Source organism: Nuphar pumila, chromosome 5 (assembly GCF_984573655.1).
Source record: "Nuphar pumila chromosome 5, dmNupPumi1.hap1.1, whole genome shotgun sequence".
Lineage (NCBI taxonomy): Eukaryota > Viridiplantae > Streptophyta > Magnoliopsida > Nymphaeales > Nymphaeaceae > Nuphar > Nuphar pumila.
Window position 1 is genome coordinate 50,033,017 of NC_143253.1, and position 27,197 is coordinate 50,060,213.

The 27,197-nt window shown below is 35.2% G+C and overlaps 1 protein-coding gene across 5 annotated transcripts; it reads left to right on the forward strand.

Annotated features, from left to right (window-relative positions):
* The first annotated feature begins 265 nt into the window (after positions 1 to 265).
* LOC149837560 (BTB/POZ domain-containing protein At5g47800-like) lies at positions 266 to 19,025 on the forward strand. Of its 5 annotated transcripts, none has more exons than XM_090006123.1 (5): positions 266 to 939; positions 5,662 to 5,931; positions 15,633 to 15,711; positions 16,430 to 17,554; positions 18,207 to 19,025. In XM_090006123.1, exons 2-5 carry the CDS (start codon positions 5,873 to 5,875, stop codon positions 18,825 to 18,827), a joined length of 1,884 nt encoding a protein of 627 aa, XP_089862249.1. In that variant the 5' UTR covers positions 266 to 939; positions 5,662 to 5,872; the 3' UTR covers positions 18,828 to 19,025. The 5 variants fall into 5 exon arrangements, with proteins under 5 accessions (XP_089862249.1, XP_089862252.1, XP_089862250.1 ...); XM_090006126.1 differs by having other exon boundaries at positions 267 to 939; positions 15,642 to 15,711; XM_090006124.1 differs by having other exon boundaries at positions 267 to 939; positions 5,777 to 5,931.
* Positions 19,026 to 27,197: the final 8,172 nt, after the last annotated feature.

Here is a 27,197-nt window from a genome sequence, read left to right on the forward strand (position 1 = left end):
AGAGCTGGATCCAGACCCATATTATGATTCGAGTGGCTTAGAACATGGTCCATGTGCTCAACTCATCCGGTCCCCAATCTGTTCACCCACCGACTCGACTGATCAACCACTCGTGAGCTCATCCACCATCGCTGCACTCATACACACGTACGACACGTGCGACGACTCGTGCCTTAGGATTAACTTTTTTGATTTTTGTTTTTTTATAGAGAAAGATTCTTAACTTTTTTGTTGGTATATAAACGAGGAAAAAAATAGAAAATCCCAGAGAGAGAGAGAGTAGGTACCTCCCATGTGGGAGTTTGGGCCACCCCACCTCGCCGGACGGTGGTTTCTCGTCGCCGGAAAACGGCACCCCAAGGATGGCCGATGCATGCATACGCTTTCATTAGGATTGTCTCCCTAATATATTGGAGGCAAGCATCTCCTCACCCCGTTTACATAAATTAGGAGGCATCAATTTTCCTACCATCCGTGGCCCATCTTTTTATTTTCTTGCTCCTCGTAACACGAGAGAGAGAGAGAGAGAGATGATCATGACAGGCTCGCTGCTGAGCACCAACATGAGGTAAAAGCGGTTTTCTGACGAGCGAATTCTGCTTGGGAGGTATTCCGTCGGAGCAATTTGGCGTTTGGGGTCTTTCATGGATGGTCGATGCAGCAACCGATTCATGTAATACCACTGGGTGCTGCTGCTTCCCTGTAGTAAGGTGGTTTTCCGGCAAAGGGAGTTGACCATAGCTGGTATTTCGTTGCTGGGGTTTTGCATGGTTGGTGGACTCAACAACTGGGTCGATCGTGGGGACCATAGTCAGGACTGCTCTCTTTTTGCTTAAAGCGGTTTTCCGGTGCCGGAATTCAAAAGCATTTAAGGCAAGTGGTGTGGTTACAGGGTAGCAGGCGTTTGTGTTTTTGCCACAACTGGAAGATTCTTGAAAGGTACGCCCTTCTTCTTTTACCGTTTTATTTTCTGCTTATTTTAATATTTTGTTTCTCTATACTCCTTGCTTGATTCTTGGTAGTCAGTACTTGTAAGATTTATTTTATTTTTTTCAAATTTCCCTTTCTCTTACAAATCTCGCAGTCTTATTGTGTGTTGGGGTACCATGGCATGGACATCTCAAAGGAACTGGCATTCATGATGCACATTTCCTTGTTGGATATAATATGGATTTGGACATGGATATGGCAATATGCCATCATATGCATAGCCACTTATATCATCGACATTTTGAAAAATCGTGAATTTAACATGATATTTTCAACAACGACTAGTTTTTTGTTAAAAGATAATTTAAAAAGGCAACCTATTTTGAAAATGATTGTGTTGTTACTGTAATGTGCAACCACCAGCAGAATCATACTGGCCATCCATCGTGGCCTTGATAGACGGCCAGCACCAAAAATGCAAAAAATGCTGAAAAACAGTATTTTTTTGCTTTTTAAAAATCGGTAAAACACTAAAAAAGACACAGATGTTCTTTTTAAAAAGCCTTTTAACGACCTTTAGCGGCGCTATGAAAGCCTAAAGCTTAAAATTTGGAAAAACACACTTTTTAGCAAGTTTTTTTCGTATTTTTTATGTTTGCACCATGATTGTGCTGGTAGTTGTGCACCTTTTATATATATATATATATATATATATATATATGAAAACTGTTGGTGATACACTATAGTATTAAAGGGCATTCATAAGACTAAACATTTTATGGGCTGTGATAAGACGGAATATGGGTAGAGGGCATCACACCTTTTTAAGATGTTATTCACTTCACCAATAAGATTTTTCATCCCGGAGATTTTCCCTTGAGGCTTTGAATTAGATTTGTTAAATATGCATTTAAGATTGGACTCTGCTGATAAATATGACAATGCCAATCCTCAAAAGTCTAAGAGTCAAAAAGGTCCCATCTTTAATGAGGATTTGGATATATATGAAAAGTAGGGCTAATTTAACTTTTTAGGAAAAAGATATCTTTTGTTCTAAATACTGCTAGATATTGGTCTTCCCATTAGCTAGGGCATTCATATCTACGGATATCAAATGTTTGGCCGATGGGTGTTTTCATCCACTCACTTATCCTCCAAGAGTGATATTATAATTTGAAATTTGGTGTATTGTGCTTCACCATACAATATGCCAGATCATCTTACCATCCAAGAAACCAAGATAAGTTGGAAAGCCGATAGTGGTGTTAAAAAAAAATCCAAGCCCAGGGTTCATCTAGCTAAATATAAGAGGCTTTGGAGTTTGGAGAAGTGACTAGGGATGGCAGTGGACCGGGGGACAACAGAGCCCCGCCCGAACTCGCCCCGTTTGGACCGGGGATGAAGGGCGTGAAATGGGATGGAGGTGGGGATGAAGGTTAAAATTTATACTGGTGCGGGGATGGAGGTAGGGATGGACTTACGCTTTCTCCCGCCCCGCCCCACTTCACCCTGTTCTCAACCCTTCAATGAATGACTATAGACTAAGGAAAAATGGGGCCCCACACCGCCTCGCCTCCGTTTGGATTGGGGATGGAGGTTCAGATTTTGAAACGGGGCAGGGGTGGAAACCTTGTCCCCCACCCCCGCCCGGATCCACTGCCATCCCTAGAAGTGATCACGAATATTGAAGCTTGGCGACTCCTTGGGGTCGAGGGGTAAACCCTTGGAGTTTTATGCCCACATGGACAGAGACCGTACGGCTGGCTGAGTCAGCACGGCTAGGTCTCTGTGCTTGGGGCGGTTTCTCAATAAAAAAATAAAAAAATTGAAAACAATTTGTTTAAAGATGGCCCTTTACTCAGTGCAAAATATAAAAGGCGCAAGGTGTGCACTTTTGTGAATTTTATCATCATAAGTAGTATACGGTTTGTCTTTGAAAAAAAGTACATTAATGTCTAGATTTGTTTAAGATATGCACGTGTGCATAAGATTTAATGACAACTCTTTTCTTTGAAAAAAAAAATAATAAATGCTGAGATTGGATCAGGTCAGGACACCCTGACGATACCCGCGGTGCATTAGATGTTGTTCATTCATGTGATGAATGGCAGTCGAAAGCATCATCTTTTCTGCTTTGATTTCAGCCATTCATTCGCTGCCATTCATCTAAAATATAAGTGACACTAAAAAAAATTGTGGGACCCATCCATGAAGCAAGCTATCAAGTCAATGACGCGCGCTAATATCATTGTACATACAATCTAGCAGAGCACATTATATGTTGCACTTTTTTTCTCATTTTTTTATCTAACATTACAAATATGACCTTTAGGATCATGTGTTTGCAACATATAAGTATAGGTGTTTTAAGATATTCAAAACTCAATGATCTATGCACAATATTTCAATATTTGATGATGCCAAGATGCAATCTTTAGTAAACAAACCATGTTGAACCCATCAATAACGTCAGATTCAGTGAATGCAACTTTCCAACTAGATTGTACTTAGCAATATATATATATATATATATATATATATATATATATATATATATATATATATATATATATATATATATTAATTAGTTAGTGTTAGCTGCCTGGGCAACTACGGACGGTTCGCCCTAGGGGTGGCAAAACCTGACCCGACCCGTCAACCGGCCTCTTAGGCCGGTTGCTTAAACTAACCTGTTTAATAAATGGGTCGAACCGCCTAACCCGTTTATTAAACGGGTCGGGTTCGTGTTAGGGGTATGCCAACCCGGCTGACCCGTTTAATAAACGGGTTAGGCGGACGGGTCAACCCTCCAACCCGACCCACCAACCCATTTACCCGGCCCAACCTTTTTATTAAACGGGTTGGCGGGTCGTGTTGGGTTACCCGTTTAATAAACGAGTCGGGTTCATGTTTGCCACAGCCGACCCGTTTAATAAACGGGTCAGGTTTGGGTTGAGGTATACTGACCCGCCAACTCGCTGGGTCGACCCGCCAACCCGATTGCCACCCTTAGTTCGGCCACAGTCGAAAAAATGTGCACGTGCAAACCTGGACGCACCTAAGTTTCGACTAGACCCATTTAGTTCCAGTTGGGGCGCAAGAACCTGTCTTCCTTGGGTTAGCGGTTGGCCCAGCTGTCTGATTCTTTCAATGTCTTGTGAATGACCATGGAAAGACTAGGACTACTGGACTCACAAATTGGGTTTCTGCAGTAGTTGGACTGACTCCAAACAGAAATCTAAGTTTGTGGACGTCATTGTTGTGGTCTCTTAGCTTAGCTGGACTTGGCTTGGAACCAGTACATAATAGACTCGGGCCAGTTGCAATATATTCACTCGAAGGTTGTGTAGAGCCACTTAATGGATCGGTGTTCTTGATTCATGACCGATCCGTTAAGTGGCCTATCAAGATGGTGTGTTCGTTGAGGGCGTTTGATACCATGGATACGTTTTTCCACAGGGAGAAATTTATCCAGGAAAAAAGTCCCACTTGACTTTTTCCCTCTGCTTTTTGAGGATGTTCACCCCCAAAAAGGGCGAAAGGAAGGAGCCCCGGGGACAGGGTCCTAGCCTCAGAGTTTTACGCTGCCGGCACTACGGCCGTAGGTATGGAAGGATGAGCCAGCACGACCAAGTCTTTGTGCCCTGAATGAATTTGGATGGATGCATTGGACAAGGCTGATCTCAGGGAGGCTAGGTGGGTCGGGACCGACACTGACACAAACTGGAGACAATATTTCCAATTTTGTCTTTTCTTATTGCATAAAAAAAGAACACGACAATATTTGCAAATATTTTTAAGTAGGCCACTAGGTCTTGGATTTTAAGTAATTTAATTGATTAAAATTATTTTTGGTAGTATTTTAATATATACAAATATATTTTTGATTGAAAATATTATTCAAAATATTAAATATTATTAAAAATAGCAAAATGTTCTCACTGCATGTCATAATACGTCACGTGGCGCTTTAACATGTCCCTATGACATACTAATTGTGAAAGACCGAATCCATGGGACTTTTTTCCAAGCCTTTCCTAAATCCATAGTTACAAAAGTCTAAAAAATGAGAAATAACGACCGCAAAAATCTCGTGAGGACTTGTTAATTTTTTATGTTCTCAAGGTTTTTATCAGTGACATATGAACCAACATAAATGAATAAACAAGTTATAAATAAAAATATGCTGAAAGAACAAAAACCAAAACAATACATAAAATAAAACAATATGTTTTTTCTCACAAAACAAAACGATCATTAAAAATGTAAATATCATGATAAAATGTGTGATATTTTCTTTAAAATGATATGGTCATGGTATTTTGAACGTTTAAATTGGTGACCGAAATAGCGTTTTTTTAGCGATATTTTTCAGCATATTGCTGATAACTGTCACTGTGCATGTTTTTTTTTGGAGTCCTGATCCAACACAAGAGTGTAATCTCTCTCTCTCTCTCTGAGTGGAAACTGTTGTATAGATATGTCCTTCCTTCCGGATAAGGAATCCATACTTTGGTCCAGGATGGATCTACTCACCTCCTTTAGATTGTACTTTGATTATTTTCTTAGCAAGTCGAATGCTGTCATGTTTGACATTGCTCTTAATTCCTTTGTTCCTTTCCCCATATTGTTTTTGTATATAGTTTATTCTGGTTAACTGATGCAGATGAATCGTTACTTGTTGCTGGTTTTACAGTAAACGATTAATTTTGTGTCAGGATACATATTTAGGAATTGATGAAGTGGATATACAACTGAACATAAGTCTCACGGTTATGATCCTCCAACTCTAGTAGTTCAATCATTTACAACCTGAACAAAGGCAATATGTTTGGTCTGCATGCAGAGGCAGAATCCATGGATATGATTTCAGCATGATCCAGCCTAAGAAACCTAATATTTCGATTTGAAGTGCTCTGCAGACATTGACAAGAAGGCAGCAATGAAGTTTATGAAAATTGGAACAAGGCCAGATGCCTTCTTCACTAAAGATGCTACCAGGTATGTTTTGGCATATGTTTTTGTGGAAATTGTGTCTATAGTCACTAGAGTATGACAACTACTGTATGAACTGAGCTTTCCTACACTTTTTTTTGCAAATCCAACCATGAAGATGTGTTTGGCATAGTGAATTTACTAGGAATCAACTGTTGGATCGTGTTTATATATATATATATATATATATATATATATATATATATATAGAGAGAGAGAGAGAGAGAGGGGGGGGGGATGCATGGTCCACCCCTTATCCTGGCCTTCAAATCTGTCTGCTATAGTTGAAAACATATGATCAGACTCTTGCATCAAAGTTCTTTTTATATAAAAATTTCATAAATTTCAGAATAGTTGATTTTTTTATCCTTGTAAAATCATATCTACACATTAAAAAAGTCTAAGGGCCTATTCATACCTTTTCAACATCCATATGGTTGGATTTACCAAAAAACATTTCTAACATACTGATTTTGAAGAGGAGGACAAGGGGTGAACCATTTAGTGGGTGGATCATCCGCCTTCTCATATATATATATATATATATATATATATATATATATATATATATATATATATATATGTTAGATTTGGTTCATCTAACTGTACTTTACTCCCTAGTATCAATCTGGCTAGACCAATGTGTTCAACATGGTTGTTATTTGGAATAACACATTGGATCAAGTGTTTTGGACATAAAATATAATTTTTAATCATGAAATTCTGCTGCATTTTGGACTTTGAATTTTTATAGCTCTCAAAAATCTCACTTACACAACACAATCGGATGATCCAAAACATGTTTTTGACTACGTAATCCATGCAGATCCTATCCAGAGGGCTTGATCCACACAAAAAAAAAAAATGTTTCAAAACTGGTGGCAAGTATTAATAGGGGTGTCAACTGGTCAGGTTTGGTTCGGACCCAGGTGGAACCAGACTTGGACCCATTTTCGGGTATGGTATCGGGTCTGGACCCAAGTCTAATTGGATCCACTATAAGAAAAACCATACCCAGTAAAACCATATTTTTACCATTTTTATATTGAAAAATTGTGGGTCTTAATCGGAACTTGGGTCGGGTTGGGGTCTGGTATAAAATTTCACAAACTATACCTGGGTCCATGTATTAATTGGACCTTCGGGTCCAGACATGGGTCTTCTTATTTATCAACATACCTGGACCCTATAGGGTTTGGTTTGGGTTGGGTCCGGATAAACTAGACCAGTTGACACCCCTAAGTATTAACCTCCATGTGTGTGTGTGTGTGTGTGTGTGTGTTGCATCTAATGGTTTAAATGAATTATGGACCCACACAAATCCAAATTCAAGCATTCATAACCAACCACGTTTGTGCTATTCACAATACTAAATTACAAGTCATTAGCTCATTAAAGACTTGATGATTTCTTATTTAATGATTTGAACTCACACTACAAAAAAGGCTACCTTTACTGGTGCGAAAATCATGCCAGGACATGGAAAGATCCAATAAAGATCTTTATTGGGACTGGTGTTACATCAGTAAGTGTGTCATAGTTGGTCTTGTCGATATAGCCTTTACTGGCACAAAATGTTTGCGCGAGTAAACATTGTCTTTATTGGCACAAAATTTATGCCAATAAAAATCTCTTTACTAGTACTAATTTGGCACTAGTAAAGAGATTTTTTCATAATTTTAAATTAAAAATATCATCTTTACTAGCACAAAAATGTTTCACTCAAGTAAAGATATTTTCTTATATTTTTAATTAAAAAAATATAATTTTTATTGGCATAAAAATTTTTCATGCCAGTAAAGATATTTTTCTATATTTTTAATTACAAAATATCATCTTTATTGACATATTTTTTTTGTGATAATAAATAGATTTATTCATATTTTAATTAAAAAATAATCTTTACTGACACAAATTTTCTTTTGCGCCAGTAAAGATCTTTTTTTTATGCATTTTCGTGCCAGTAAAGATTTTTTTATTTTCTTGTTAGCAATTTGTTCATACATTAATTCATAATATGCTCATACATACATTCAATAATATATACATATTCATTCATAAACTTACTTATACATTCAATACTATATACATGTTCCTTCGTTCATTCATGAACCTGCTTACACATTCAATATATAACATATCAATGTTCATTCATTCATAAACATGCTTATACATTCAATATATAATATATACATGTTCATTCATTCATGAACATGTTTATACATTCAATAATATATACTAGTTCACTCATGAACTTGCTTATACATTCATTAAATACAAAAACTCATCGAATACAAAAACTGCTTATACATTCATTTATTTATGAACCAGTTCATTTATTGATTATAAAACCTGCTTATAGATTCATTCATTTATACACACACTAATATAACTCTTCATTCAGCCCTCCATAACTACATCATCTATAACTCTAACATTCATAATTGAAACTCTACAATAAACACAACATGCACATTCATACAAACAATACTATATTTCTTTCTTTAACCCTCCATAAGTCTGATATTCATAATTAAAACCTTGCAAGAAACATAATATGCAAAGCATTCATTCACACACTACTATATTTATTTCTTCAATCCTTGATAACTCCAACATTCATAATTGAAACCCTCCAAGAAACACAACATGCAAAGCATTCATATACATACTATTATATTTCTTCCTTCAACTCTCCATAACTCCAACATTTACAATTAAAACCCTGCAAGAAATACAATATGCAAAATATTCATACACACTGCTATATTTCTTTCTTCAACCCTCCATAACTCTAATATTAACAATTGAAACCCTGAAAAAAATACAATATGCAAAGCTTTCATACACACACTATTATATTTCTTCATTCATCCCTCCATAACTACATTCGCCATAACTTCAACATTCATAGCTATAACATTCACATAACATTTAAATCATGTTGAATGAGGAGGCAATCTTAATGGATAAATCAGTATGAAAAAAATATACATATAAACAATATCAAATACCTGACAAACAAAACAAACAAGTTTTGTCTCAAATATATACAAAAACTTTCAAAGTTCATAAATTGCATGGAGGAGAGACAATCTAAGAACTTGAGGTGCACCACACTTATATACGAGGCCTACAAATAAATATAGATAAAAGAATTATGAACACACACACACACACACATATATATATATAGTTTGAATAATTTTATAGTTCACGAATTAAGAAATGCTGATATCATATAACTTGAAGTTTTATGCATTAAAATAATATGTTAATGTCCACCACTGATAAGAAGGGATGTAAGGTAGACATGTTGTCATGTGCTCTTCAAATGTATTATACTACTTGAAGATCTTCTTATGTTGGTACATGATGTTTCTCTAAGTTGTTGTGTATTGCTTTAAAACCCAAGCTTTTAAATTCTTAGGAACTTCAAACTTTTTTTGTAATAACAATATATGTATTTTACTTATAGTTCAATGAATAAATGCTAAAATTTAAAGAAATTTATACTATATATAAGGAATATACATATCATCACTAAAGTTCAAGTATGCTCCTTATAAAGATTTGGTAATGCATGTTAGGAAGTAAAATATAAAGATGTGCAATCAGGATCTCATGTCAACGTTCCTATGAAGCAACTTATGAGTAATGCCAACGTTATGCTTTTGTCTTTGGCGAAGGCCTATAGTAGGTAAATCATTGATAAGACATGCATTAATAATTTATTAGTTATCATCAACAACATTGCATTGTCAATATAAGAACAAATACCTAATAAGTCTGCGGGCATATATGATTCCTGCCTAGATGCTTGTGATGATACCCATTTAGGAAGAATCTGTTGAAATTTTAACAATGAGTTAACAATATTTATGACAAAATTAATATTCAAAATATGTATGCATTAACTAAATATATTACAAGATTAAGAATTACAATGAAAACACATATATTATGAGTATAAATATCACAACAAAACATAAACATATCACCAAACAAATGAAAACCTATCACTATCATGTAAACATTCTGTTATAGGTATGTCGATTGGGCTTTCAATGTTTGTTTAAGGGATATCTATCATGGCCCAATCTATATCAACATTGCCATTTATACTTTAGACAACTTCAATATCATGTGGTTCACTAGCCCAATATGGTTCTGACTCATCGTCATTTATGTAATGCAATTCACCTACCAGTTTGTTGTGCATATTAAATAAATCTCAAGGTTTTGTTCTAATGACAACCTATCAATTTATAGCAGTAGGATCTTGCACATAAAAGACTTTCTCTACTTGATATGCAAATACATATGATTCATCCTCCATACAATACAAGTTCATGTTGACGTGTGAAACCAAATTCATCTTTCTTTATCCCCTTTCTACATGAATTGAGGACATCTTACCACTCACACTTGAATATAAAAAATCTCATGTCTTCACAATATTCAATTTCAATGATGTCAGAAATATATCCATAATAGATAACATCACCAACTGTCGGGTTTCTATCTCTTGCACTTGAATAACTTGAAGTTTGGGCACTAACAACAACAACACTATTTTGAACTTCTTTCTTTCTTTGGTAGTTTCATATGAAACTAGAACCCATTTATAACAAAATCTATTTATCTCCTTGCAACCTTCCGAGGATACTACATAAGCCATACTAACTCTTGCTGAAATTCATCGCTAGTACCTCCTTCATGTAGTTGATGAATCTATTACAAAAGTGATTAAACATGTTATGACATGAATATAATAACAAATAACACACTAGAGGACACGGCACTGAAACCATGTTTAAAAGTTGGCCTTATGAAGGAGCTCCAGTTCACGTTGACCCTAGGAGCGTTGACTCCGAAATGATATTAAGTGTTGCCTATATGTCGAAAATGTTGTACAAATGTTAAGAACTTGTTTAAAGAAATTACAAAAAACAATTGAATATAAAAACAATCATAATCTTACTGAAGATGCGACAATATAGAGTCATGATTAAATAGAATGTATGGATTTTTTGTCATGTTAAGGGAGAGAGATCAAACAATTCACTTGTGCCCAATGTATGGCCCTTTCACAACATTGTATTACTGTCAGTTGCAACATCTTCATCATAATTTCTTTCTAGTCTATTGAATTGTGCCTCCATAGCCTGTAAATACCTGGGAAAAAGGTTAAATTTTCTTCAGCCAGGTATCCCTCGGTGATAGAACCTTCAGGTTGACTTCTGTTGTACACATATGCTTTCAACTTACATAAGTACCTGAAATATATATATATATATATATATATATATATATATATATATATATATATATATATATATCGATTGTAATCAATGATAATGTACATTTAATTAATGAATTATTGTAATGTTGCATTTATAAAATATTGTTTTTTATACCATTCGATGGGATACATCCATCGATATTGAACTGACCCACCTAACCTAACCTCTTGCACTAGATGCACTGGCAAATGCACCATGATATCAAAAAATGAAGGGAGGAATCTTCTCTAGATTACACAGTATCAAAACAATACGCTCCTCCAATTGTGATAGCTCAGCCTTGTTCACAACCTTTTAGCACAGTTACTTGAAAAATGCACAGTACTCAATAAGCATTGCACTGACCTTCTTTATTAATGTTCTTTTTAGTGTCAAAGTAAGAAATTGATATGTTAACACATGACAATCATGACTCTTTAGGCTTGAAATCTTGTGCTCTTTCATGTGTACGCATCGAGAGATATTTGTTGAATAGTCATTTGAAACTTTTATATTCTTTAGCACTTTGCATAATATAATTTTGTCGTTCTTGCTCATAGAAAAGCATGCATTAGGTATGAAAACTCTAGTAGAATTAGCATGCCTTTGTGGATGAATTGAGTGCATGTCTTATATTTATTGTCAGCAAATCGAGTCTAGTATTGAGACAATCTTTTGAATTCTTATCCATATTTAATAATGTTCTAATGATGTTATCGCATACGTTCTTCACATTGTGCATAACATCCAAGTTATGATGAAACAAATTATGCAATCAATAAGGCAACTAAAAAAATGTTTTTCTTCCAGTTCTAAGGGAGAGTAAGTTTTGTAGCAGCAAAGATATGTGCATCTGCCAGTTCCTGCATCACGTCTATGCCTAAAAGAGGAGTTGTAGTTGTGTTTATTTTAATTATGCCATCAAATGCATGTTTATCCTCCCGATATTTATGATCCATGGGCAAGAACCTATGATGCCCCATATAGCATATTTTTTTGTTTTTTTAGCCGCATACAACATATGTTCTTATGGCATACTAGGCATGCTAACTTTTCTTGTGTACTCAATCCTGATAGATCCGCATATGCAAGAAAATCATTGATGGTCCACATCAATGATTCATGCATATGAAAGTACTCATTATTTAAAGCATTATAAGTGCAAACACCATCAGCCCACAATGTCTTAACTCCTCAATAAGTGGTTGCAAAAACAAATCAATGTAATTCATAGGAAAATTTGGCCTAGGAATAAGCAAAGACAATATCATGTAAGATTGCTTCATACACATCCATAGCGGCAAGTTGTATGCAATGACAACGACTGGCTATATGCTTTGAGTGGTACTCAAAGTTCTGTAGGGATTGAAATCATCACTTGTCAATCCCAATGTAACATTATGATTATCAATTGCAAACAATGGATGAGCAAGATAAAAAAAACTCATATATATGAGTCTGATGGATGCCTTAAATTGTCATCTTTAACGTGGCCTTTATCATGCCACCTCATTTTAGAAGCAATCTTCATTGACATAAACAACCTCTACAACCTTGGAATCAAAAGAAAATGCTGCGAAGCCTTCGCATGCACATTGGTAACTTTCTTGCAACGTGTCTCATCACCTTCACTCTCTTTCTATCTCAAAGTTCCATAATGTATATGTTTATCCTTTTATTTGTTCTCTTTCCAATATAACATGCAATATTTGAAACATGCATCTATTTTTTTAACTCAATCCCAGTTTTTTAATTTTTTTTTTGTCTCGTAATAATTCTTAGGTAATTGCACACCAGTAGGAAAAACTTCATATTATAGCTCCAGCAATATATCAAAAGACCTATTACTTTATCCATTTATGCATTTCAGATAGAACAAATACATAATCAAGGATAGTTTTGTAAACTTTGAACATCTAGGTTATAATTCTTGTGTATTATTATCTAGCAACCTAAAATATACATCGCCCTCTGAACTTTCATCATCAATTACATCATCTACATGATCACCGACTATCAGATTTGGATGTACTCTAAATGCATCCGCTATAAACTCGTCCATATTATCTGGTGTTTCAGCTGTCGAATCACTTGCTTGTGGTCTTATACGTTCACCATGAAAATGTCAGTTCACATAGATTTCTAAAAATCAATTGCACATTATATTATCGAACACATCTTGCATTGGTTGCTACATGTTTGACATGAGCACTTGATATTTCCTTCCCATACTATATTATTTTGTCGGGCAACTTCTAAGAAATTCTTAACTCCTTTCAAATCGTGATTAAGGTCACTCCTATGAAATAAAGGTTTTCAAGGACATGTCATCATCAATCATTGCATCCAAATTCAATCTTAACTTGCATATAAGGCAACTCAAAAAAATACTTAAAATTACCTTCCAATTTATATCCAACTTTGTCATCAATAATGTCTGCACACGTCTTCAAATATGCTCAAGTTCAAAGATTATTTTCTAACTGAATATTGTGTATGAAATATTAAACTACTATATACATGTATTCACTAAATTAGAATTCAACTCCTATCCTCCATTTATGAGAAAAAAACACATTTATCATTTAGCATGCATTCAATAAAACTCCTAAAATCTAAATTATATATAAAAAAAACATTTAGCATGCATTCAATAAATAAAGCAATCATAAAACTTCTAAAATCTAAATCATATACGAAAAAAATATATTTAATATGCATTCAATAAATAAATTATAAAATAAATAATTAAAATATAAAACTCCTAAAATTTAAATTACATATAAAAAATATATTTAGCATGCATTAAATAAATAAATCATAAAATAGACAATCAAAATGTAAAACCCCTAAAATCTAAATCATATATGCAAAAAAAAAAACATATTTAGCATGATTCAATAAATAAATCATAAAATAGATATTCAAATTATAAAACTCCTAAAATCCAAATCATATATGAAAAAAAATACATTTAGCATGCATTCAATAAATAAATCATAAAATAAGCAATTAAAATATAAAACCCATAAAATCTAAATCATATATGAAAAAAATACATTTATCATGTATTCAATAAATAAATCACAAAATAGACAATCAAAATGTAAAACCCCTAAAATCTAAATTATATATGAAAAAAACATATTTAGCGTGCATTTAAATAAATCATAAGATAGGCAATCAAAATATAAAACTCCTAGAAATCATATATTAAAAAAGCACACATTTAGCATACATTCAATAAATAAATTATAAAATAAGCAATCAAAATGTAAGACTCATAAAATTTAAATCATATATAAAAAAAAAAGTGTATTTAGCATGCATTCAATAAATAAATTACAAAATAGAAAATCAAAATGTAAAACCCTTAAAATCTAAATCATATATAAAAAAATATATTTAGCATGCATTAAATAAATAAATCACAAAATATGCAAGTTCGCATACTTTGTCGATAAACACAACATGAGGAAGACATAGGGGCAAGATAGTGGGCAAGAGAGGGTGTGGGGGTGAGAGAGTGGGGGCGACAGAGAGAGGTTGGGGGCAAAAATGATGGAGAGGGGCGAGGTGAGAGAGGGTGGGGGCAAGAGAGAGGGAGAGGGGCGGAGGCAAGAGAGGGAGAGGGGGCACACGGGCAAGAGAGAGAGAGAGAGGAGTTTTTATTTTTCTTTTAACTTTGACCTTTATTGGTATGAGTTTTTTTCATGCCATTTAAGGCATATTTCGTGTAAGTAAAAATCTTTACTTTACTGGCATGAAATAAAATTGTGTCAGTAAAGATGTTATATTGACGTGATGTATGTTGTGTCAGTATAACATACTTCTTTGCTAGCGTAAGCATATTTCATGCCAGTAAAGATGCTTCATTATTGGTGTGTATAAGAGGTATGTCAATCATAAGGTAATTTCTTGTAGTGTCCAGAAAAAAATTAAATATGCTCAAAAGTGATTCTGAACTTGATTTCCTTGATCTATTAAGGTCCTTTTTTCTCCTACAAAACCATCAAAGAGTGGTTTGTAACTACATCTTTAGGGATGAGTGTTGCATCAGTTGAAAGATGACCAAGTTCATGAGTACTAATGCTTCTAATAGAAACATTATAGTTTCTTGCACTTGGTAGGAACGATGAGGGAGTCCATGAGGTTTGCACAGCTTTTCATCCCATCCCAAGGTGTATCCAAAACTAAAAGCTAACATGTAGCTTCTGCTATGGGAACACCAATGGTCCATGATCTAGCACCAATTGCATATCTGGCACACACACGCCCACAACCATCTCCTCTCCCCACTTGACCTTCTGCCGACATCGAAAACCCACATGGCATTTTCTCATTGGATAATTTCCCTTTAGTAGTAGTAGTAGTGTATATATATGATTGCATTATATACTGGAGTATTTTTTTATGCTTTAGCCAATGCAGGATCATTACATTGGACGTTCCTAGCGACCTCACTATACAAGTGAACAACACTAAGTATCTTTTGCATAAGGTATTGGAGATCATCCTCTCATATTTTTGTAGTGTTAAATTGAAGTAGCAAGCATTGAACATGAATACATTAACTCATGTTGGGCAACTCTGTTTCAGTGAGCATTGATATCAGCTATGCTTCCATGATCATAAATTTGATATCATTAGGTGCTGTTCGAATGCACCCACTTATCCAGAAAAGGCAGGATAAGCTAGGAAATTGCATTCAGAAATTTAATGCATGTTCCCAACTGTATAATGCAAATATGAAAGTTTGTATAGTCAAGAGTTGAACTTTGGGCTGGGTGTACTCCCCGGTGGGAAGGGAAGACCTCAAGGGTTTTACAAACCGGAGGCCAGCCAATGTACGGTCAGTGATGGGACATTTGCCTTGGATTATCCAAACAAAAAAAAAACAAAAGAAAAAAGCTTATCAGACTGGGACCATCTTCGGTAACTCGGGCCAAAAAAAATCACTTTCATGTATTTCTTGGTCAAAAAGATAGGACTTCACTGATTCAGTTGGAGCCCTTCATGACCAGTTGATTGCGACATAGGGTCCTTTCAGATCCAGACCATGTGCCCATCAGGGGACCCTGCAGTTGGATCTGTGACCCCAACTTTTATAGCCTCTTTATAGCTCCAACTTTTACAGCCCGAGTCTAGAATGTATTAGGAATGATAACAATATTAATAAATAATAATAATGCTGATGTGAGCTGCTGTCTGTGATGCAGTTTCCATTGCTCCCCAAATGTGGACTCTTACAACAACTATGCTACTCAACTAACTCGGAAGATCAAATCATTGATCTTCATGAGATTCCTGCTGGGGAGGAAGGGTTTGAGCTATGTGTCAAATTCTGCTATGGTATCTCAATCAACCTTAGTGCACACAGCATAGTGAAGGCACTATGTGCCTCACATTTTCTTCAAATGAGTGAAGCAGTGGATAAGGGGAACTTCATTATCAAGCTGGAGCTCTTCCTTGGTTCATTCATCCTCCAAGCTTGGAAAGACCCAATTGTCACACTCCAGTCCACCATGACATTACCAACTTGGTCTGAAAACCTCAACATAACCCGCCGGTGCATCGACGCCATTGTGAGAAAAATCATGGCTGATCTGTCCAATGTGACATGGTCTTACACTTACACTAGGCCTGGGTTTGCTGAGAAAGCCCACAAACGGGCACCTAGGGACTGGTGGACAGAGGATGTCGCGGATCTGGATGTCCAACTATTTCAACGGGTCCTATCGGCAGTTCGGTCTTCGATCCCGCCGCCGCTTGTAGGTGAAGCATTGCATGTGTATTCACGCCACAACTTGCCAGATGAAGCATCCTCTGAAGGCTCAGAGAGTGTTGTGAAGCACAGGGAGGTATTGGAGTTTATAGTGGGTCAGATCCCAAATCCAAAGGGCTCCGTATCCACTGGCTTCTTGTTACGGCTTTTGAGACAGGCCAATCAACTCGGTGTATCAGACTGGGTCATATCGGAGATCATGAGACGGGCAGGGAGGCAGCTGGAGGAAGCCAAAGTTGTTGACCTTCTTAAGCTCAGAGGATCTTCTTCAAGTTCTAGTGCTTTTCAAGAAATAAACATGGTTAAGACAATGGTAGAACACTTCTTAGTGGATTACCGACGGCCTTCATTGCCGGAATCCGATATGCGGCAACCAGAAAATGAGATATCACATCAATCTGTGGTGAAAGTAGGGAAATTAGTAGATTTTTATCTAGTTGAAGTTGCAAAGGATGCAAATCTTCCAGTGTCCAAGCTCATTGACTTAGCAGAGGCATTGCCAGATAATGCCAGGCCCGATCAGGACGATCTCTACAGGGTCATAGACGCTTATCTTAAGGTAATTCATAGCCAATTGGCTGATAATGTGCAAACACACTTGAATGAGCTTTATATGAGGGGCCTAGTCCACAATTAAGGTGAACTGTGCATAACCTCTAGGTTCACACTCATATTGAGCTAAGCTGACCTGTGTCTTGGATATATATGAATGGTAGAGCAGATGAAGTAAAGTGTTCAGTGTAAGAAAAACTAGGTATACTCAGGGTGCATTTGGAGTCGGTGTTGGCTAGGTAAATGTGAGTTTAATGTGCCAGTTTCTAGGTTGATTTTCCCTGTATTTAAATGATTACCACTGACAGTGCTTTTGTTTTTTCTTTTCTTTTTGTAATATTACATAGAGAAACCACAACCCAGATCAGAAACCTGGCCGCACTGATCTTAACCTGCCATATCTTGATGGCTAATGTTTTTCTATGGAAATTGCTAATTTCCACAGATGATCGTTGCGAATAACATATACTAGAAGATGATATGTCAGTTTGAAGACTGGCATTGTCCGCATTTAACAGTATAGGGCATACAAGATGTGTTGAAGACTATGAGTCTAGGCATCCATGCCATTCATGAAATACTTGTAGGCCTGCTTGGTGTTGGCCAACCTCTATAAACTTAGTTGCCTAATGTTCAACATGTTTTCCTTTGAGTTGCAGAAACACCCTGATCTCTCCAAGTCACAAAAGAAGCGACTGTGTCGAATGTTGGATTGTAGAAAGCTGTCAATGGATGCATGTATGCATGCAGTACAGAACGAGCGGCTTCCTTTGAGGACAATGGTGCAAGTTCTCTTCCTAGAGCATGTGAGGGCTGCCATGTCCATTAGCCAAAATCCAGTGCAATTATGCCACGATGTAAAGGCGATGTTTCCGGTAGAGAGGGAAGATATGCCTAGGGCAATGCCACTGATTGCCAAAGGTAAGGACCTCATGAGTGAAAGAGTGATGACCAGAGAGGGTGAAGGACAGAAACCAGCAGAGGTGAAAATTGGCAGAGATGATCACAGAAGAGATAAGAGGTTGCCCCATGTCTCAGAGAAGTTGGCAACGAAAGAAGTCATGCAGGTTAGCAAGACCAGTGAGATCACAGAGGAAGATGACCCTAAGAGCAAGATGAGATCTAAGGGAGTATTACCCCACATTTCAAGAAGGCCTGTGACAAGTGAAATCATAGAGGAAACTGACCCTAAGAGCAAGATGAGGCCCAAGGAAATGCCTGGCATCTCCCAGAGGACTACAAAGATGGTTAGCAAAATGCCTATTTATAGAGGAAGCTAGTTCCATTTGCTAGCCTCAAATTGTGTTCCAAATCAATGTTTCAAATTAATAGGGGTAGAATATATCATATACCCTAGCGAGTATAAGGTCAATTTCTATTGATCCTACAAAGTCTTATTTACAACATTTTCACAAATTATCTCCTACATGGGATAATTGTATATCAATTCAATAAAGCATTCTATTTTTGTTCAATTAAATGTTTGATGGCAAACGCACATTCATGGTGTTCGCACAGATTATGCATGTGTTCCATTGAGTCTTTAAAAACACTTGATAATCTATTTGAGCTAGAATGCAACTCAAACGAGCTCAATTTCAATTCAACCTGGTTTATGGCCACTCGTTCGTTAATGATTCTTATGTACCTTGAATAAACATTTGATTTTGGACCTTGATTGATCTATGTTTCTACAAAAATTCTGTTCAAAATCACGCCTTCCCATAGCTCTCCATAACTCTAAAATAATAGTCATTTAAAATACTTTTGCCTACAATTTAAATGGTTTGCATACTAGAGTGAGGACAACTGCAGTAACAAACGTGCAAAAAAATTTGATCTATCATAATGTAAATTCATAAAAAGAAAGTTTATGATATAGTTATGATACAATTAGCTTGTCTTTTAGTTTTTGTCCCCTTGGATGCTCAAACTGGGATTAGGCTGAACCCTTCCCATACAAGAAGCAATACACAAGATAGATTACATCACATAATTTCCGTATTTGGAGCCCTCATCACCTACAACTCATTTGGAGCCCTCATCTATAAGCCACATGCTTCTTTTTTTTACACTTCTTCAGCCCTAAGATCACTTAATATTTGGCCATACAAGCCAAATCAATTCTTTCCATATGTACTTTGTATAGGTAAGCTTAGACCATGAATTGGGGTTCTTTCTAGCAGTCCAACCCAGTAGGCTAAAGTTCATATCTAGAAGGCACCATATACCAAAACACCCTTTTCTCTAAGTCAACACATGTCTTTCCATCTAAGAGAATGGCAGCCATGTATCTCTTGTGAATGTCATCACGAAAAGCTCCAAACGATTGATTCAAAAGATGGAATGACACCCAAAACACTTCCCTCAACAAAAAAAAAGACACCCAAAACACATCATCCAATAGAGAAGAGATAGGCTAAGAACAGAAGTGGGTGCCGTAATTCGTCCTAAAATAGGTAAAAGCTTCTGATTCCATGAATTGAGCTTGGCCTGAATTTTTTGAATTAGTGGGCCACATAAGTTGGACTTTTAATTTTGATAAGGTTTAATTTTTGCATTTACTTGATACTTTTTTTTTAATAGGCAAATTAAGGGATAGCTTCCTGTGGCATACAAGCCTGAGATCTCTTGGTTATGATAGTACAACCCTCAGTTACCAAGAAAGTAAATGGAGCAGAAACAGGGATGCAAGTGTTAAAAAGTATTACGAAGTTAAAAGAAATGCAATAGGAAGCAATATACAGTAGAAATGAAAGAGATAAAAAAATGACATGAAAATGAGTAGAATCGGTATAGAATCAACAAGCAAGCTTGTTATAGAAAAAAATTTATTTTTTAATATTAAAAAAACATCAGAAGTGAGGGGGAGCAAGTGGGAAGCAATCGAGAAATGCTAAGAAAGTGAGAAAGTATCAATTTGGGAAGCAAGGAGGGAAGTGGGCATCCCACTAAAACGAAGCCGTTTTCCGTAGCTTCTATTCGTTTCAGGGAAGTAAGGAGTTTTTCACTTGTAAAGCGAGCTTCTTCATGTAAAAACAAGTTTCTAACAACTATGGTACAACCTTAACATTCAGCTACCACATTTGAACCTTAGACTTACTTGATAATTTCCAAAATTACTTAATCCTGATATTTTCCAAAAATATTTAAACAATATCTTAAGAAAATATTGAGAATGAAATGTATGGCATCATCACAACCTAATTAGGGTTAAGTCATATTCAACTTGAACCTACCAGCGCCATAGTTACAAATCTTGGTAACAAGATTCTTTGAGCACGCAAAAATCTAGCAACAAAATATATAATTTAATTAAAAAAAACTTTGTGCACACAAACTTGGAACTAGGAAAAACTATATCAAATACACAAAAGAATAAATACAAAATATTCACTAAAGTTGTAAAAAGAAAGCAATAAAAAAAACAAACAATAACATGAGTCTAGCATAATTTTTTCCATCCTAAAAACGAATCTAGCACAATTTTGTCAAGGTTTTATCATGTTGTGGACTTATCATGATAACATCCTTAAATTCAAAGTATGGGTGATTCGTGCAGAGATTGTCAACAGGTTAGTTTTGAGTTATGCTTAGTGCTCACTTTTGTAAACGAAAATGATTGTATTGTTCGACAAAAATGACGTGTTTTCCTAAAAACCTCATAATTTTTCCAAAATTTGCCCGATGACCAAAACCATAAGTAATCAACTTCGTTAGAACATTTTTACCCTTCACATGTATGAAACTCACAAAGTTTGTGCGATATATCACTCCGCTTGTTGAGTATCACAAACTCCCACTTAAAAGGAGGTCCACAATTTTTTTTTTTGCGGACATCACGAAATTCACATAATAATAGTTGTGAACATCCTTTTAAGCCCAAACCTCAAAACTTTGCAAATACCTAACTAAGTTCACATATATATCCTCCTAATATGCAAAGTTCCTCTCAAATATACAAATTTCTTCCCAAATATGTGAATTTTCTCCCAAGAGATCCTCAAATACATATCGATTTGTGCAAATTTTTAGCATGTCAACCTATAACTTTGCATGCTTTGTTGAATCATATATAAAGTCATTTTTATTCATTTTGTTTCTTTTTTTTTTTTTTTGGAAAGAATAGTAACCCTTTTCCTTCTAGAACCCTAAGCATTTTCTCTCTCCCCTTACGGCGAGTCTCATTGTTGTTGCATTCCAACGAGGTTGCGGTATCATCCTTCTCATCAACTTCCCAGGTTAGGTCAAAGGTTGAGTTTCATATGAACAATATATATATATATATATATATATATATATATATATATATATATATATATATATATTGCTATATTTCATTCTAAACTTTTTCCTTTTTTTGTAGATATGAGCATTTAATAGTCCCATGAAATTTTTTGTTGTTGTGGATATTTTTTGTATATTTTTTTGTATTTTATTTAATATTTGCCACCATATTTACCATTTAGGATTTTCATAGATATATATTTATTTATGTAGTAGTTGATTTATGTTTGTTTGTATTTTAGTTAATATTCAATGTTTTTATGTTTGTGTAATAGTGCTAGAGTTTACTTTGCACAATTATTGAATAAAGGTTAGAGGGTTATTATGGGTAGTTAGTTTTCAGAGTGGTTGTTGTAGGTAGTTATTTAATTAAATGTATGAAGTATATATAGATCATCTTTTCTCACATGCTATTTTCATTAAATGAATGTATTGTGTTCTAGGTGGGCGTAGGTTAGGGGGTTAGGTGGGCTCAATTAGGTTTAGGTTTAGTCAAAGTCAAAATTGGGTAAGCAAGGTAAGTTGATTCTGGTTTTGGCAGAAAAATTGGTATGCCTAAACAGTGTCGATGAAAAATCTCAAATTTAGAGAAAATATTTCAAACACTTAGAGAAGCTACAAACCAATTTTTAGGGTCAGGCGACACAAGTACAAGTCAATATGATTTCTTGAATGGGACAAACATACATGACAGGATAGGGTTAGACTGGGTTTGGAGACAAACACACCATGTTTGTAAAATCGATATCTCAAAACTAATATATGATAAAATAATGATTTTTGGTGGTTCAAACTAGATATCCTAAGGTAGCTTGGGTCCAAATTTCAGACTCCGGGGATTCATAGTTTGGGTTGGGCAATTTTTAGAAGTTAGATTAATTTTAGGGTTTATCAGGTTTCAGGTCTAGGTAGGATTGAGTCATGCGAGTTCTGGTAAGGATTACAGTCTAGATTTGAAAGAACTTGGTTTAGGAGGTTCTTGGCTTACCTAAGGACGTGTGTTAAGGTTTGATGTAGGTTTTATACCTCAGTAATATCATGTTGGATAATGAAAGAGGTTGGTGAGGTGGAATGAGCTGAACTATGCATTTTTTTGAATCAGTAGGATATAATTTTAGTATTTTAGGTTCTGGATGGCTTAGGAGGCTTTAGAGAAGGTCAAGGATTGGTCCTAAGGTATGATAGAGGTTCAAGGAGTAGTATAAATATGTAAGACATGTTTATAACAAAGACTGATCAGTAGAACCACAACTGACAAGGCTTCTACATCGAATTCCAAGGTAGGAATCACTCCACACTGAAAATACAAGTACGAGAAGGGTTTGGGTTCTTCGAATGGTTGAAGGATTAGCCTAGGAAAGCTTGTCTTCATGTGGATCATAGGGAGAAGAGAGAGAAACATGAGGAAAGAGATAGAGAAGAGAGAGAAGAAGAAGAAGGGAGGAGATAGAGAAATTAATTCATTAATCAATCTAGAATCCAAATGTGTTGTTGAGACCTTTATTTATAGCATGAAGGTCTAAAGTAAAGTCCTAAACCAACAACTAATCTATAAGACATAAAAGAGTTCAACTATAAAAAAAGAACTACACTAGAAAGGGGATTCTAAAGTCATATCTCTGACATGACTTTACACAAGCCTAAAGTCATAAAATCATAAAAGACTATTAAGTAAACCTAATTGAACTTCAGACATGTAGTGAAAGTAGGAAAAGTTTTAGAGAGCCCCACCCCCTCTTGTGGGATCCACTGGCTTGCTTTCCTTTGTTATGGTATCAACACATGTCACATGCTAGAGATGTCATCTCAACTCCGGTAAGCTCGTAGAATGTTGGCACTTGTCTCATATAGGCCCCACTCCTGATCCACCTAAGCTGCCATATCAGCATGTGTGGCTCCCACACTGACTAGGTTGTTCACCTGAACACTAGATCTGAATCTCTTCTTGGGTTTAGAGCTTTAGTTGGATTTGAGTTAGAAACAACTATTGGACCTTGACCAATACAAACCTAACCCACTTTTTTAAAATTAAATGGATCAAATACTAACATCCAAACCTAATGACCTGCTACACCCTCTCCATTAGAGCAAAAAATTAAAACATTAAATTTAACTAAAATCCAAAAAAAATATCAAAGTAAATCGAGGTCAATTCTGGATCATAACAGAATGATATGATGTGTGGTTGGTGTAGGCAGTTAATGATGAACTATGAAATGGTTAGATTATACTACCGTAGCACTGACCACCCTACTTGGAGATCTATAATTGTCTCCAAAAACATTAGTTATAAGGAATTTATGACTTTAATATCTCGTATAACCAAATATGAGAAAGAGTCAATGATCCTTTAATCAAATTTTCTCTAAACCTAAATAGCCAACATATATGGATAGATGTGTTGGACGATGATGATGTAAAATCGATGTTATTTTGTGGTGACATTTACTTAGTTACTAAGCTAAAGAAGTGAAGAATGTGCATCTATCTGAGGCACCATCTATCGAACTTAATCCTTTGGAGATCATCCAACTATCCCAAATAGTGAATGATATTAATGTTCCAAACATTCAGCTCAGGCACACCGAAGGCATGTAGTTGCCCAAACTGATTAGAGCTATAGATGTTCAATATGCAGGCAATAAAGAATGAACACTTGATGTTGTATATGATCAAAGGATCACTGTAGAGGATGTGAAACCACATGGGCAAACAAATGTCAGTGATCTTCATCGCAGTAATTTGAATGACATTCAGTCGTCTTGAGCATATGACAAACCTACGTACAAGTTGTTGTACTTTGTTATTTATGCAGTAAATTGAATAGACTTCGTAAAACTTTGATTATATGCCAGTGAAGTTTTTACTATTATTCTTAAATATTGAAAATGCAGAAATGTTGTATGCATGAAAGCAAAGAAAGTGATAGATACAATAAATTTTAATTTAGTTTGTGTAACCAAATAGTCAATTAGTGGAAACAATTATCACGTTGACATTAGAGAATCAGATGATATTAATGATGATGACTATAACAAAGTTGATGAGAGAAGAGGAAGACAATGATGAAATGAGACAAATGACATTTGAGATGTCGAACCCTTGGTATGTTGTATAAGCTATATGAACATTTATTGGGAAATATAATTGTTTTATGTTATTATACTAATAAGACATGTTTAAATAGGTTTTTGTTCGATGGATTCTCCTACAATAAAGATCAATTGAAAATCATTAAAGCAGAAACATCTTATTTGTATGACGACTTGCATAACAAACAACTTAATGATTGTGAATAATTTCAATGGCTAACAACATGCTCAAATGATCGAGAAATTGCTTTTGAAAAAATGTTTAATGACCTTTATTATTGTTGCGAGTTTTTAAAAGATCATGTGATCAAGAATAACTATAAAGCAAAATTCTTAAATAGATGCATTAACAGAGTCACTATCGTATGCATGAGAAAGAACCCATAAATAATGGTTGATTGCACATGAAAGATCCATTGCACAATGGTGCGCAGTGTATGGTTCTTTCAAGTGAAGAAGTATCAAAGTGATTATACATGTGGTAGTTGGATAACCTTGTAGTGAAAAAAAATTCAAGTGAATTTTAGGTGTTATTCATAAACTCATGCACGATAAACTAAAGATAACTCTAAAAAAAATCATGAATAACATTGGTCGGGAGAAAGGTGTGAAGGTTACTTACAAACAAACATGGCATGGATGAGAACAAATTAAGAAGTTATTATATGGTTCATTCGAAGAGTCCTTCAGGATGCTTCTCGCCTATTTGGATCATTTGATAAAGGTTAACTAAAGATTGTTAAGGTATATTGAGACTGATCAGAAAGATTAATTTTAATATATGTTCTTATCCTTTGGTCCAAGCATCGATGGGTTTTTGAAAGGATGCCCTCTAGTTCTTATGATAGATGACATGTTCTTGAAAGAAAGATACACAAGTATATTATTGTCGGCCCATAGTATTGATCCTTATGGTAAGATATTTTTTGTAGCTTTTGCAGTTGTTGATAAGGAGTCAAAAAATTCATGGGCATGATTTTTGAAGCATCTAAAGGAAGAACTCATATGCTTCAACGAATATAATATGAAAGTACATCTTACAGTTATATCAGATAGGCGTGAAGGTCTAAAGTATATTGTTCCACACACATGGCCTACATGTCATTTTGAATATTGCATGAAGCATTTGACCAAAAATTTTTATAAGAAATTTGATTCACCACTCAATGCACTTTGGTGGAGTGTAGCTTGAGTAGCCATGAGATGACAATGCAATTATTTTCTTCAAAAAATTTATGAGCAAGATAAAGCTGCATACAATTATGGTGTCACTAACGTGAAACCAAAACATTAGGCTAACAATAATTATTCAACAGAAAGATATGAGTGATTAACCTCTAATATAGCATAGAGCTTCAATTTCTAAATTCTCGCTATACATGACAAGCTCTTAATTCTTCTTATTGAAAGGCTTTGTCTCATACTAATAAAACTTTATGAGAAAAAAAATATCAGACAATATATGTCAGGCGTTATGGTGTCGAAGGTAAAATAAAAGCTAGAGAAACTGAAGAGAAAGGCACAACAACTACGTATGTATGTAGCCCACGATCGGTATCACAGTTATAATGTTGATCTTGACAAGTAAAAATACTCTTGTAAAGAGTGACAAGTTAGTGAAATTCCATGTGAACATGTGATTACATGCATTTTGTATGAAGACAACTTACTAGAGGATTACTATGACAAGTTCTTCACGGTTAGACTTTATTAAGCTGCATGTAATACATATTTATTCATTTTGATGACAGATAATGTCTCACGCATCGCTCCATCGACTCTTATACTTGTCAATCTATAAAAAGTGGTTCGTAAAGATAGGCAACTTAAGGTGAATAGAGGGAGAATAGAACACAAGGATGTTGTATCATACAAGTGCAGTATATATAGTGAGGTTAGCCACAACAGGAAAAAGAATGAATAACAATATGTTAGCGTATGTATGCTTTGCAAAATATAAGATTTGTTAAGAGTTGTTTAATGAATTGCTTCTTTGTATTTATCTAGTATTTTTAATGAATTTCTCTAATGACTCTTATGTCTTTTATGTATATGTTAGGTATGTCTTGACTTGGTATATAAATGTTACAGGTATAATTATGGTATATTTGTCTTATTGTACATGCAGTAGTTGGGTAGAAACTAAGAATTGAACTTCATGCAGGTATGTATTTATATGTTATGTTATGTTATGTTCCATATGCACAACAACCTTAAACTCGATTTATGTTGCAACTCTTAATTCTTGTCAGGCATCTAAGAAGTCAGAGT

Excerpts from the sequence above, each read along its gene's own strand:
- LOC149837560 (XM_090006123.1), top strand. The coding sequence starts at position 5,873 with ATGAAGTTTATGAAAATTGGAACAAGGCCAGATGCCTTCTTCACTAAA. Across the intron at positions 5,932-15,632 it reads TTCACTAAAGATGCTACCAG|CCAATGCAGGATCATTACAT; the intron begins GTATGTTTTGGC and ends TTTATGCTTTAG. Across the intron at positions 15,712-16,429 it reads CTAAGTATCTTTTGCATAAG|TTTCCATTGCTCCCCAAATG; the intron begins GTATTGGAGATC and ends TCTGTGATGCAG.